Here is a 14,865-nt window from a genome sequence, read left to right on the forward strand (position 1 = left end):
TAAGTCAATTAATAATGTGCATGTGTCATGTGTCACTGTCATGGTAAATATTTGGAATTCTTTCATGTTTGTTAAATGTTTGTTTCTTTACTTTTTTTAGGGTGACTTTGGATCCGATTATCCACGAAGCTCTAGAAAGGTAATGAAAATTACCACTAAACTCAACAAATATATTATTTTGTGTGGACAAGTTTCTTTCTTATAAACATAGACTCAAATGAATTATTTACAGGAGATAGTCCTTTTAAACCAGTTTATTGTTGTCAAATTTGAAGGCTTTTATACTCTTGCCTAGTGGGGCAACCTGGTCACCTGGACATGTGCTCATGGTAGGATAATTCTTTGGTGCTATTAGTTGTGTTTCACATCTGCTTCTCAGCTGTGCAGTTTGAGGCTTGATTTAATGGCATGTACAGAGTAACCAAGACCCCCTGGAGACTGATACAGCATCCATTTCTCCACTGACAATGCCATGAAAATTAAATGTTTGATTTAGCCAAACCGAAAAGTCTACATGGGAGTGCAATTATGATCCGGTGTTTGCTTCTAAATCTGGAATTAGAACAAGGAGAGTCACTTCAATTATTTTAATAGTGAAAGACCTTTAGCCGTGGTAACCTGATATGTCTGTCTAACCTTGAAGGATATTCTGCTCAGTGGGCTATGCAGGCTACCTTTCCCCTATACAGTGATGTGTAAATGCTTCAACTCTCTCCCTCTTGGCCTCTCATCTTCCTGGAGTCGTCACCATTCATCTTTCCATATGCTCATGCCATCCACTATTCTTTTCAACCAGCAGGGTCAGGTAAGGGTTAGGACAGACTGCATTAGAATGTCAGTTCTCCTTGCTTCGTTTTCTTCATATAGAAATAGACGAATAATAGTATCTGCCTCATAAGTTTGTAGTGAGAATTTATTGAAACAAAACATTTAACTTGGTACCATAATAAGAGCTTAATAAATATCAGTATAATTCACATTATTATTATTTTTTTCCTAAGATGACTTCTGCATTCATATGTATATATTTTACTAGGTTGAATCATGTGAAATTGCCATTTTGGTAAGTAAAAAATAGTCTAACACCAATAATTTCATGTGATTAAACTATGAATTAACTTATAATTCTATTTTCTGTCTATGGTGTTTTGGTTATTTTGTTTCTGTAACATATTCACTACACAATTCTGTGATACACTTGAATTATCTTCTTTTTTTTTTTTTTTTTTGAGACAGAGTCTTGCTCTGTTGCCCAGGCTGGAGTGCAGTGGTACGATCTCAGCTCACTGCAACCTCTGCCTCCTGGGTTCAAACAATTCTCCTGCCTCAGTCTCCCAAGTAGCTAGAATTATAGGCACACACCACCACGCCTGGCTAATTTTTGCATTTTTAATAGAGATGGGGTTTCACCAGGTTGGCCAGGCTGGTCTTGAACTCCTGACCTCAGGTGATCCACCCACCTCGACCTCCCAAAGTGCTGGGATTACAGGCATGAGCCACGGTGCCCAGTCTGAATTGTCTTCCTAAAATGATTTTTTGTTTTTGTTTTTATTCAGCAAAAGGACTGAGTGATGCTGTTTTTTTCCTGAATGACTCCTAAGGATGATAATGTAGTCTAGTAAGACTTTGACATTGGTTCAGTAGGCTCATCATGATACTAGGTGGGTTCCAACTCAGCAGGATGTTGTAATGTTGCTGGTCAATATTAATTGTGTCACCAATAATATGCTAAAGTCAGATTTATGTGGATCAGGCACACAATTTTATCTCAGCCATATGATATGTTCTTCCTATCAAAGTATTTTTCCATTTTTACTGTATTTACTTTCTCAATAATTTTAAGGAGCAAAAGTAAAACTATCTTAATCCTTTAAAGATTAAAAATCGAGTCATATGTTAACTAATTTGATCAGGAGCATAGATCTAGTTAGTGGCTATTCAGAGAGTTAAATAAAGGTCTTCATAATTTCAAAGCTAATGTAGGCTTTTATAGGTCTTATCGCAAACTCATTTGATATAATTGGATAAATAAAATCCTCCCAATTTCTCTCATTCTTACTATATTCCGTGGTTACTCAAAAGCATTCTCTATGTTTTAGAAATTTATATCTAGTATAGTTAATAATTAATAAAATTTTTACAATGAATGGAACATGAATTTCACCAATACTCTGATGAAGAACAGAAATATAGGCTGTCATATCTCAAGATTGTAATATTTTAGTTTATCTTAAACCTTCTACGAGAATGAAACAACTATTCATATATGGATTTAGGACTTTCTTGTTCTGTTTTACGCACATATTTGTGCACAGTCCAACCTCATTTATAGCACTCAGCCATTTAAACAGCTTCTGAAATGAATGTGTGGTTATGCTGCCTTCTGTAGCAATTTTTATATATGGTATAAATGCTGTCTTTACTGAAATTCTGACTCTGTGCCCATGATGCCAGAAGACACAAAGGCTATTGGGAATACGAGGCTGAAATGATTTCTTTAGAGGCTCCAACACCACCAGGAATTCAGTTAGGAGAGTGATTAAAACTGAGTGAGCTGAGGCGGGTGGATCACGAAGTCAGGAGATCGAGACCATCCTGGCTAACATGGTGAAACCCTGTTTCTACTAAAAATACAACAAATTAGCCAGGCGTGGTGGCACGCACCTGTAATCCCAGCTACTCGGGAGACTGAGGCAGGAGAATTGCTTGAACCTGGGAGGCAGAGGTTGCAGTGAGCCAAGATTGTGCCACTGCACTCCAGCCTGGGCGACAAAACAAGACTCTGTCAAAAGAAAGAGAGGAAAAAACAAAACAAAACAAAAAAAACAGCAAAATACTGAGTGAGGCAAAAAGAGGTGAGAGTTGATACCTTTTATCCCCAACTTAAAAGTATCTTCTACTTTACGTTTTTGGTATCTTGGGAGCATTTCTTCTGGCCTGGGACCCATCTGGTATATACTCATCTGCCTTGGTGCTTTGGAACCCTGACTGTCCTGTCTGCTCAGTTTGCCTTCTTTCTTCCTTGACATAGTTTCAACGAATGTCCATTTCAGACGTGAGAGCTCTGAACTCGACAGAGATAACTTGCTGCTTGGCACCCGCTCAGCTCCTACAGCTCCTGTCACTTAATGGTCCAGCCCTCTTTGCCAGCAAAATGGCTGGGGCCTCTGTGGAAAATACAGAATCCTTTTTCAGAATCTCTGTTATTGAATCTCCTCACACAGCTAAAATATTAAAATCCTCCTGGGATTAGGGAATGAGACAGTGTACACTTCATAGTGTACAAATTGAAGTGGTAGTTTGGATGAATTCTGAATTGAATGAGATAAGAGTGTCAATGAAAATAAAAGGAAAACCATTTATGTTGTGTAGTATCTGATTCTTTCCCCATTTCTTCGCCCCACCCCTCCACTGCTTTGATAATGTGTTTCTATAGAATATGACTCCCGTGACAACATTTAAGAAACCGAGGTCACTTTTTAGATCTTGTATGCCAAACACTTGCCTAGGCAAGCCTTTGATTTAGATGCCTGTAAATGTGACTTGACATCTATAGATAGGTGTGCTGTCAGGGCGTTCGATTTACTTAATAGAAAGGATGAAGGAAAGTGTGAGCCTATCTGTAGAATTCTTTTGTCTTTGAACTGTGGAATATGAGTCACCAGGAACAATGCTGCAGCATGTCAGGCAAAGTCTGAATCCCAGTGACACAATTCTAAGAACTGTCAGAATTGACTCACGTCCAGTGTAAGAGTATGGGTTACAATGAGGCTGACTAAAAATGGGTGGGTGATTTTGGTTGCTTGCAAAAGTTTGTTTTCATTTTACATTCAGAAGAAATCAGAGCTACCACTGTTCCAGCGCGAGGCTGCCCTGAAGGTCTCTGTGTGGGGAGACTGCCTTCTGTTAGGTTCAGAAGTGCGAGCGCTCTGGCTGCATCCTCTGGCATTTATTTATCCTCATGACTGAGCCAGCGGGGGGCCAGGTGTGTCCTTCCTCTGCTGCTTCAAGTGGGCCCTTCTTGAATGTGTGTGCTCTGTAGGAGGAAAAGACTCCTGTTTTCATTTTGGAGTATCGGTCCCTAAACACCTTTCTGTGACGTTTGAGGAAGGTGTATTTGTATTGATTTCTATTCTAAGGAGACTAGTGTTATTGTAGGCCCTTTAACAAATGTGTTAGGAATGCAAATATTTGCATATGGAAGAATAAAATATTAATACTACTTAGAATAGTCATAAAAGTATATAATTTACTCATATAGAAATTATCTTATGAATGATCACTTTAATTAACTGACATCTAGCTACCACATTACAAGTAACTGACACCAGCATTGAGCCCACTAGTTTCGTATTCTGGCTTGGCAGACCCAAAGATGCATAGCCACAAACTGTTTATCTCATGCTCATACAAATCATACTGTTTAGCATCCTTTAGCCCCTGAGAAAATCTCATTTTTCAATTGCCCCTCTGTTTTCTAGAACCACTCTTAAGTTGTTAAAGATTTCAGAAACGAAGTCTGTTATCACAGTATTTTCTTGCAGACATCTGATTCTTCCTGAAGGTAGAAGAAGAATCCATTTTATTTATTTTTTTCCTACAGGTTTAATTTGCTTTGCTCAAGTCTGTGGTGAGGATATTATTTACCCTGGAAAATGACTTAAAAATGTGGCAGGGATCTCTACAAGTTTGGGTTTATTGTTAAACTCAAGATTTTGGCAGTTAGTAAAGTTTCTTTTAGAAAAACACAGTATTTAGAGACCAACCATGAAGATTACACTCAGGAAGGATATATGTATATATATATATTTTTTTTTTTTCTCAGACAGAGTTTCGCTCTTGTTGCCCAGGCTGGAGTGCGATGGCGCGATCTTGGCTCACTGCAGTCTCCGCCTCCCGGGTTCAAGCGATTCTCCTGTCTTAGCCCCCTGAGGAACTGGGATTACTCAGGTGCTCACCACTACACCCAGCTAATGTTTGGTATTTTTAATAGAGACAGGGTTTCACCATGTTGGCCAGGCTGGTCTTGAACTCCTGACCCCAGGTAATCTGCCCACCTTAGCCTCCCAAAGTGCTGGGATTACAGGCAGGAAGGAATCTTTCTACAAAAGGGGCCTTCCTTGCCTTTCTTTGATTACTAATGGATAGAATATTTTTTCATGCTTAGTAAATATTTGACAACTTCTGTAAATTGTCTGTACATGTCTTTGGGCATTATTTTATTAGAGTATTAGTATTTTTCTTGTTAACTTATATGAGCTTTTTATATATTAATACTATTATTCCTTTATCATTTTGGTGGCAAATATTTTTCCAGATTTCCTTTGCCTTCTAATTCTCTTTATATTCTGATTAACCCTTAAAGTTTAATTTAAAAATCTAGTAAACAATTGTTTTCCAACTGTGCTGGAACGGTTAACTGCATAATTGTTTTCAAATATGTAAATCCTTAGAAAATATATTTGGGCACAATTAAGGATCATATTTTTGTTAGGGTGGTAAATGTGGCTGAAAGATAAGCTAAAGTTAGGTTTTAAATTCTAAGGCAAGAGATCATCTAGTATAAATGTGTTTCAGTCAAATATAGATGTTGTTGGATGCAATTATGGGTTATGATATGGTAAGGTATCCATGAATGCTAATTTCTTTGATGCAGTGCAGTGGTTTTCAAGCAACCTGCATTCTGTAATATCTCACTGTCATATTATCTCATATTCTGTCATATGATCTCACTATTTTGTAACTCTCATAGAAGTCCCCTTTTGAATCTACCATAGTTGGAAAGGAAAAAAAGAAAAAAAAAGAAAAAAAGAAGTCTCCTTTGTGGTAGACCCTTTTATGGATTTATTCATGTCACATATAAATCTATTATCACATCTAAACACACCCTGGAATTCTAAGGTAAATTCTTGCTCTACAATCTTGATCTCTGTGATGGAAGTTGTGGTCCTAACTTGGGTGGTGCAAGAGCTCTCGATCACAAGCTCCCTCCATCTGGAGGGCAGTATAGCCTAGTAATTCAGAGTGAGAGCTCTGCAGTGACAATGCCTTGGTTGGAGTCTGGCTGGCTAGTTACTCATTAGGAATCATGAACAAGTTACTAGACCACCTTATTCCTCAATTTTCTCATTTCTAAAGGGAATTAATAACAGGTATCTATCTCATTGGGTTGTTAGGAGAATTAATTGAGAACGTACTGTTCTCAAAAAGCTCTTGGCACGTATGTTTGATAAATTTCAACTATCATCACCACTACCATACAGTCATTCCTTCCTCTTTCCTTTCCTTCAATTGATGGCATTCTAACCCCATTTCCAGGTAGCAGGTTTTAAGAAGATGGTGCTAAAACATAGAAAATCATGAGGGCTTTAAAAAATTTTAAAGTCTAGTAGTAAAGCAGTAGACAAGAACTTGGTGATGGAGCCAGGAAAAGATGCTTTACAGTTCAGTTTCAAAATGGTCAAGGTTTCTTCCTATGCCCATCTCCCTGACTCACATGTCACATACTCCACATTTAAGATATTCTAACCGTGGGATCCAAAATAGAGGAACAGGATTTGAGGATATTAATCTTACTTTGGTCTTCAGTAATACATCTTTATCTGTCTATCTAGTGTGTGTACTATCACTAAATATATATAATCTGGATATTCCTAGACATAATGTGTATATAAATGTATATAATGTATATACATTTATATACATTATGTATATAAATTTGTGTATACAAATATATATATACACAAAATATATATATTTGTATACACAAATCTTTGTGTGTATATATACTCAAAAAATATATATATTTATATTTGTATACACAAACTCATATTGTGCATGTGTATTTGTTTAAAATATATAATGATGTAAGTTAGAAATCTAGAAAGTCTCAGATCCCTGCTGAGCCTCTGGTGGGAGTTACTCTGCTAATTCATCCCAGGGGGAGGAGCTTCGATGTGATAAATACTATAGTCTCTAAGCTACGATGATATGCTTCTCTCTTCACAATAAAGTATAATGCATATCACCTGCTACTTAGTCTGTAGCTGCCAACTCAAGAGGTCATTGCAATAAAAAGTGCTTCTTTCTCAGGCCATAGAAAAGTAGGACATATATATATATATTCTTTCTTAGTTTCACAAAGGAGAAAAAGACTTCCTGATGTAGCTGATTGTGGTTTGTATTTTGAGCTTATGGCCAGTCTGCTGATACTTAATTACTTCAAATGGTGCAGTAAAAATGAAAGTAAAGGAACTAACTTTATTGAGTGGCCATTATGTGCTATATGATGTTAACTTATTTGATTCTCCACTGATTCTGTGAAACTGGCTTGATTACTTTCAATTTATGGATGGGGGAGCAGAGGTTCAAAGTAGTTGGTATATAGCAAAGCTCTGTTTGAACCCAGATTTCAGTGAGTCCCCAAATCATGCCCTTCCCAGGGCCATGCTGCCTACTGATACATCTGGATAAAGGAAACCAGAAAAATTGGTCAAGGATTTCCAGATATGACATTTGAAGTGCTGGTCCCGGCTGGTCACTCCCAGGGCAATCAACTGGAGGTGGCTGTGGCTGATAATGGCGTTAGGTAGGTTTCTCCCTCAGCCATAAGCTTCTCCTCTGTGACCATTCTCTGGTTTTTGGGTATAGCTTCACTCTTGGCTACTTACCTGCGTGCTCTGACTTCGACCCTACTTCCTATTTTCCACCATAGTTTCTTATTTGCTGGATTTGCATTCTAACCAGCAAAGCCATATTGGTGACAGTTATTTGCTTCACTTATTTATTTCAACTTTGATCCAGTGTTTTGAATATCTAGCTATAATTTGAGGCATGTATAACCTTCTGAGAAAAGAGTCAGCAATTAAGATGTCAGCCTTGTCAGGATTCCGGAGCACTATGCTGATAGGTACTTGGAAATGATATAGATAGAACATATGCTAAAACCTTCTGGCATGTAAATATGTTGCTCTTTAACAGAAAGTTTCCAGGATTCAATAGTCAGCCTTTTGCAATGATTAAGGTATTCTGGGCTGGATTCAGCCTCCCTTAGTAATTTTTTAAATATATATGTTAGAAAGGGAGGCAGTATGTGGTATAAGGTAAAGTAGGTGAGCCTGAAAGTCAGACTGATTCAGACTCAAATTTTAATCCCACCCCTTACTGTCTGCATGTCCCTGGGCTTCACACTTTACCTCTTTGAACTCTGGTTATCCATCTGCAAAATAGATGTGATACCTACCTTATGGGATGGTTTGTAACACCCAGTATGGTGCATAGCACAGGCCATCACTGAGCAAATATGAGTTCTCTTCATCTTGACTGGAAGACAATGCTTTCCAAAGTTCTTGTCTTCAGTGAGTGCGTATATATGTACAGGAAGACTGATTAAGCCTTTTCTCACATAAAGACTGTTTTTCTTTATAGGCCTTTATCTGTTCCAACTCAAAGGAAGGTTTAAGCCCTCTCATTTCCTTGATACCTCTGCATGAGATAAGACTTGAACTCAACATACAACAGCTTGTTGGGTGTGTTCCATACATCTGTTACGTGCAAGTGTTCTTCCTGCCGGATCTGGGGAGCAGTGAGAGTCACATTTTGCTAGTAGACTTAGCTATTGATGATTTCAACACAACATTTATCATGACATAGGGGATGCTTTTGAAATTGTGCAGGAAGCTGAAATGAGTAATGTGGCAAGTCAAGGCTCACAGCCATAGAAGGAACCACTTCTCGGCTGGGTAGGGAATGTGTTTCTTCTCAGACTCCTCTCTTCTGTGAATTCCGTGCTCCCTGATAAAGACTGGCCTTTCCTACCAGGATACCTTGTTAAAGTAAACTCAAGAGTTTTTGCCAATGATGTCAAATGTGGCCAAACAAAGGCTTACAGTTGATGAGTACAAACATAGCAAGGTTTTACCTTAATCAGCTCTTAGACATACTCACCAGCGTCTAAAACTCGTTAACTGTTCTTTTGCTTTTAATTCAACAGCTATATAAGTGTTTTTATATAGAAGCCATACTTTTTAAATGAAAACATAATATTTTAATCACCAAATGCGGGAAGACTTTCTCTCTACAGAAACATGTGTTTTAGAAAGGATCTTGTGTACTTTAAAAAAATCATCTCATGAGACCAATTAATTTGATTAATAAAAAAGCTTTTAAATTATTTTTAGTATTGTACTGTGTTCCAAAAGAAAATGTTCCTCAACCCAAATTTATAATTGTGCTTATTATTTTTCTAATTCAGCATCAAAAAACTAAGAAATGCATCATTTTTAAAAATCAGGAAGTACAGGGAACTAAGAGACTGACTACCTTCCATTTTTATGTTCCTCTTCTGATTGTCAATCTTGCTACTCATCAACTGCTGACACTAAATTTTCTGATGGCTTAAAGTCTAATAATAAAGCTACATTTTTACTTTTTTTCAAGCACTTCTTTATAGACAGAAACAAATTAAAATTTACCACTTTCAACTAATAATTTGAAGCTCTAGAAATTGTCAGTGCCAATATGGCACTCCTACAACATGACTTTAGGAGGCAGGAACTGTTGCATGAAGTCAGAAAGAGTATTCAGAAGTTTGTAAGTGCTTTCTGTCACTTTGCTTGAAATTATTTGGTTTTTAAAAATCATCCTTATGAAATGAGCAGAGAAGCTCTTATTAATACAACTTTATAGATAAACAAACTGAATCTCAGCTTTCATGACTTGCACAAAGCCACATATTGACCCACCTATGAATACAGCACAGGCCTTTGTCCCTTGATTTTTCCATCATCCCATTATCTGACTGAACTCCTTTAAGAGACTACATACTCCCATTCACATACTTTCCTTGTAAGAAGCAAGCAAGCTTTGTTCCCTGGTGGCCTGGACTTTAAACATGAATGGATAAAATCTATAACTAATGGACAGAATCTGCAACTAAGTATAGAGAAACTAAGACTAGTTCATAAATGCTTCTGAATCCTTCTGTGTGTGTCTCTGTTTTCCTTTCTAATTATTTATTTCTTTATATTTTTATTTTATTTTTGTAGAGATGGGATTTTGCCATGTTGCCTAGACTGGTCTCAAACTCCCTGCCTCAAGCGATCCTCCTTCCTCAGCCTCCCAAAGTACTGGGATTTACAGGTGTGAGCCACTGCACCTGGCCTTCTTTCCCTTCTTTAAGAGCATTTGAGTCTGTAGACAGATCACATCTTGTCATATGTGTCCTTTATGTGTTTCCTGTAAAACCTAAAGGGAGAGAGACTGAAAGCTGGTCTGTGGCTATCAGTTGTGCTGATGCCAGTTCAGTTTACCGATCACGTTTACCAGGCTCAAGCTTTTAAAATGAGGCTCTGTGGAAATGAATTGCTCATTTTAGGGACTTGAACAGGGCTGCGATCAGCCATTTCCAAGAGCGGTGGAATATACTAAAAGATTAAGCTGTAATCATGTGTTTACTGGAAAATTTAAGACAGCAAAACTTAAATCTCATTCTGCTGTTCAATAGCCATCTAGGGAGCAGCATAGAAAGTGGACTACAATGTTGGTGTTTATGGAGAGAAAGTCCACTTTCTACCTTCTAGCTCTTGAACTTGGTGATTTAGTTGTTTGGAGCTTACTTGTTTCAATAATAAAGCACATTATCTATGAGTGTTGGAGCCTTTCTTTCCTATATGGGAGTTGTCTCTTTTGAGCGTAGGTGGTGGCCACTCACTGAAAATGTGATAGATGGGCTTAAAGCATTGGAGAAATTCCTTCCAGATCTTTGGTTCTGGAAACCCCCGAAGCATTATTCTATTTTCCTTTTTTACTTTTTGCAAATTTAGGTAACCTTGAAAAATATACTGAGTAGCTAGCTTCTATTTCCACAGCTCTGGCATGGAAATTTCTTACAGGCTAGAGCTGCTGCTTAGATTGGTTGCTATGCAACCAGGAGAGAAGTTCACAAGCTTTGTCACAAGCCAGCAATCAAATGAGAGGCTATATTTTATTTCATGTGTGTTCTCTTTCTGTCAACTTTTGTGTTTGATATTGTTTGTTTACATCTTTTGGGAAGTTTTTATTTGTAGAAATACCTTTTCCAGAGAAACTTTATTTGTTGAAGGCATTTTGGTTTGATCTTGCTACATTAAAAGGTGAGCTCCACCTCAAAGGCAGTAGGTATTGAATTAGACCTTGAAGCAAATAAAAGAGTTCTTATAAAAACGTGATGATGTCACAATACTGCTTTGGCTACTATCTTATTAAGAAAACATATATGTAGCTTTGCATTCTTTCCACTGCTTATTTTTCTTATTGTGCACTTTTTGACATAAATCAGTGACTCGAAACCTACTGTGCCTTCGTCCTCTTGACCTTGAAAGTCATCTCTGAATACAAGATCATTTAAAACTTTATGGTCAGGATTTGTTCTGGCTGAATTCTTTGGAGCCATCTTTTAGTTAAATCCCTCTTAACTTTAGCAGATACTGTCTTTCCAATACTAATGAGCCAGTTTTTAAATAAATGCTTGAATAAATGCTTGTAACCAATGTTTATATTTACATTATCTATTTTCAATGATACATGGATGTGTATTGAGTGAGGCTGAGGAGGGCACGTCAGAACTGTTCACTGTATTCTTACAGGTAGACAAGCAGATATGGGGACACTAAAATGAGACAGCTCTTGTCCAGTGTCCCAAAAATGGAAAAGATGGTTTGCAGAAACTACGTATCAATTAGCTTGATACCAGTATCTGGCAAAATTGCAGTCTGAGTTCTTGAACTAATAGCTTGTAATTCCATAGCCACTGGATATGGGTTTTGGTAACTCGTTTGATGAAATATTTCTTGTGATAATCAACATTTCATTATGGTAATCTCTAATTTTAATGCTTTAGAAATAGCACTTAGCATTTTTTACTGCAAATGGCTTTCTATTTAAATTATTTGAAGAAATGAAACAACATTGAAACTGATGTAAATGGTGTTGAAATTCAGGGATATAATATTTGGATATAAATTTTATAATTTGCATTTCCCCCTCCTAATTTGGCCTACTATAGGAAAATCCTTTTTGCTCTTTTGCCTTTTAAAGTCAATATTTAGCACTTCATTGCATTGCATGATGCCACACTCACATTTTAGGAAAGTGTGATTCAAAACATTCAGGATGAGCTGTCTTTACCGTTTGTGCCCTCCTAGAGCAAGTGAGGTTCTAGTTAGGGCCCTGTCACTGCTGGGTGATTGCATTTGCTATGTCAGTGCACTAATGGCTGTTGGAAAAAGGCCTGATACCTCCTCTTAGTTTCCAAACTCCTTTTGAGTTCTTCATAGAAAAGTGGAGAATGAACCATTTTAAATCAAACCATAAAGCACAAACTAGGGATGTTGATTTCTTTCACTTCTTCAACACACAAGCATTTGCTGAGTAGAGCCCTTCTTTGGTTTTGAGACAAGTGGAGCAGATACATTCTGTATCATGTACTAAACTCTCATTCTGTCCCCCTTTTTTTAGATCCCTTTAGCAGACTGATGAACCTATAAGAAGGAAAAATTTAAATGTGTAAAATGAAATATAAGAAATTTTATTGAAATCATTATTGAAAAATTTAAAAATTGTGAAGTAATAGCTATAGATTACTGTTGCATTAAGTAATAAAATCTAGGAGAGGGTCTAACACCAGCTATATTTTTGATCTCATGATGTTTTAGGTCGTATCAGGAGGTATCTGCCTAAATGTAATCTGTGAATACTACTGTGACTTGTATCATGCCTGTATTTATCATGGAAGGAAATGCTCGATTTTAGTGAGATGCCTGAGAAAATAAAGATGTACTTTTCCCATCCAAACTCTATCCACAGACCCATTTGGAGGGGTCCATATATCCCAATTTAAGAACCCCTGATTACATGGTCCCCATTGACATAAAACATAACATTTAATATTAAAATAAGGTTATGATATACCCTTTTCAAATGGTAAGGTCTCTAGTGTTGGTATCCTTGGGGGATAATTCCAATTGATATATGTCACTCAAACTATATTAAGCATGCATGTTAGCAGAGACAAGTGAGTTTCAAACATGCGTATTTTCCGTGCAGCCTAATTATCAATAGAATGGTAGATTTTTACAAAAGATGCCAAATGACTGGGCCTACTGCCAACCTTCCATTATATTGTGGAGGGAGGATAAGAAATGAAGTCATAGTTTAAGTGGTGAAATTTCATCTGAAGAGGCTGTAAGTTACCAAGGGGAAATGTACCAACACGTTAGTAAATACTGCCAGTAGTCATATTGAAAATCTGCATAAATAATAATACTGATTTTACAGATTTTTTGTGAGAAATAAATGAGTTAATCTGTACATAACACTTAGAGTCATGCCTGACACATGGTAAGCCCTGTATTAATGCTACTCTTACCATTCCAGTGTAAGCTATTACTACTACATTTTACAAAAGTGATCCATCTATCTTTAAAGGAAGATTTCATGCACAAGCAAGTTTGTGCACACAGTCTTTTTATGACTGCATCTATATGCGCTGTACTTCACCCTGAGCATATCAATAAATTTATTTGAGATTATTTCATATAGAATTGCCTTGTTTTTTTAAAAAATAAACTTTGTCTTTTAGAATAATTTCAACCTTACTGAAAAGTTGTAAATGCAGTACAGAGTCTGCAGACTCCACACCCAGTTTCCCCTATTGTAAACATCTTCTATTACCATGACACATTTGTCAAAATGAAGGAATCAATGTCAGTACCACGTTACATTATGTTAGCTAACCTCCACGATCTATTCAGATTTCGCTAGTTTCTCCCTAATGTCCTTTTTTATTTTTTGGTTCCAGGATCCCCCCCATTATCCAGGTCTCCTATAGCCTCTTCTCATGTCTGAGAGTTTCTCCATTTTTTCTTGTTTTTGATGACCTTGATGGTCTTGAGGGATACTGGTTAGATAGTTTGAATACCCCTCAATTTGAGGTTGTCTGGAATTTTTCTGATGGTGACACTGGGATTATGGGTCTTGGGAGCTTGACCACAGAGTTGAAGTACCATTCTTATCACTAATAGCAAGATTATCTGATGTCAACATGGCTTACCATTGATGTTGCTAACCTTGATGACCTGAACAAGGCAACTTTTGCCATGTTTTGCATTATAAAATAAAATAACTTTTTTTCCCTCTCTTTCCATACTCTGCTTTTTTTGTAACAAGGCAGTGAGTACAGCCCATACTCAAGGGGTGGGAAGTTAAATAAGATCCACTTCCTTGAGAGGGGGATGTTGGGTGTATGTGTGTGTGTGTGTGTGTGTTTGTGTGTGTGTACATGTTTAATGACTTTGTAATCATCCATTGGACTTTACAAGACATGTGAAAGTCTATTTTTGACATCTATTAATTCTCCCCAGATAAAAATTAGGTTTAGAGTTCCAAAAGATGTTTCCCAAAATCTAACCTCTCCCTTCATACATATTTCTTATTTGGGGACACCTCTGTCTGATTTTCCTGAAACTTCTTTTTGTTTGTCTTAAAATAAGTTTCTAGGTTTTTTTTTTTTTCTGTCATGCTTTGTGTAGATAGTTGAATTCTAAATAAACAATGAGCTACTTTATTGGCTTTGTTCTCATCTATGTTCATAGATAAGGATGGCTAAGCTACTTACCTCACAGCAAATTATTTGATCCAGGTAACTAAATAGTCAGTCCGTCATAGAGCTATGTTTTTGAAATCATTAATATCTAAGCATGCTGCTGTCTTATCAAAGGTTACATATAACCTTGTAATGTAAAACTTCAGTATGCACTCATAAATTTTTGGGCTCTGTATTCAATTACCAGATTATTTATTGATCTTCTGCTGTGTTCTCACCATGGT

The 14,865-nt window shown here is 37.0% G+C and overlaps 1 protein-coding gene across 1 annotated transcript in view; it reads left to right on the forward strand.

Moving 5' to 3' along the window:
* The window catches only part of ANK3 (ankyrin 3), a 707,282-nt gene that overhangs the window by 113,486 nt on the left and 578,931 nt on the right, over positions 1-14,865 (forward strand). Inside the window, exon 2 of the mRNA XM_025395913.1 lies at positions 101-139. Coding sequence (XP_025251698.1) covers positions 101-139 — 39 coding nt within the window. The remainder of the gene's footprint in view (positions 1-100; positions 140-14,865) is intronic.

Source organism: Theropithecus gelada, chromosome 9 (genome assembly GCF_003255815.1).
Source record: "Theropithecus gelada isolate Dixy chromosome 9, Tgel_1.0, whole genome shotgun sequence".
In the NCBI taxonomy this organism is placed as follows: Eukaryota; Metazoa; Chordata; class Mammalia; order Primates; family Cercopithecidae; genus Theropithecus; species Theropithecus gelada.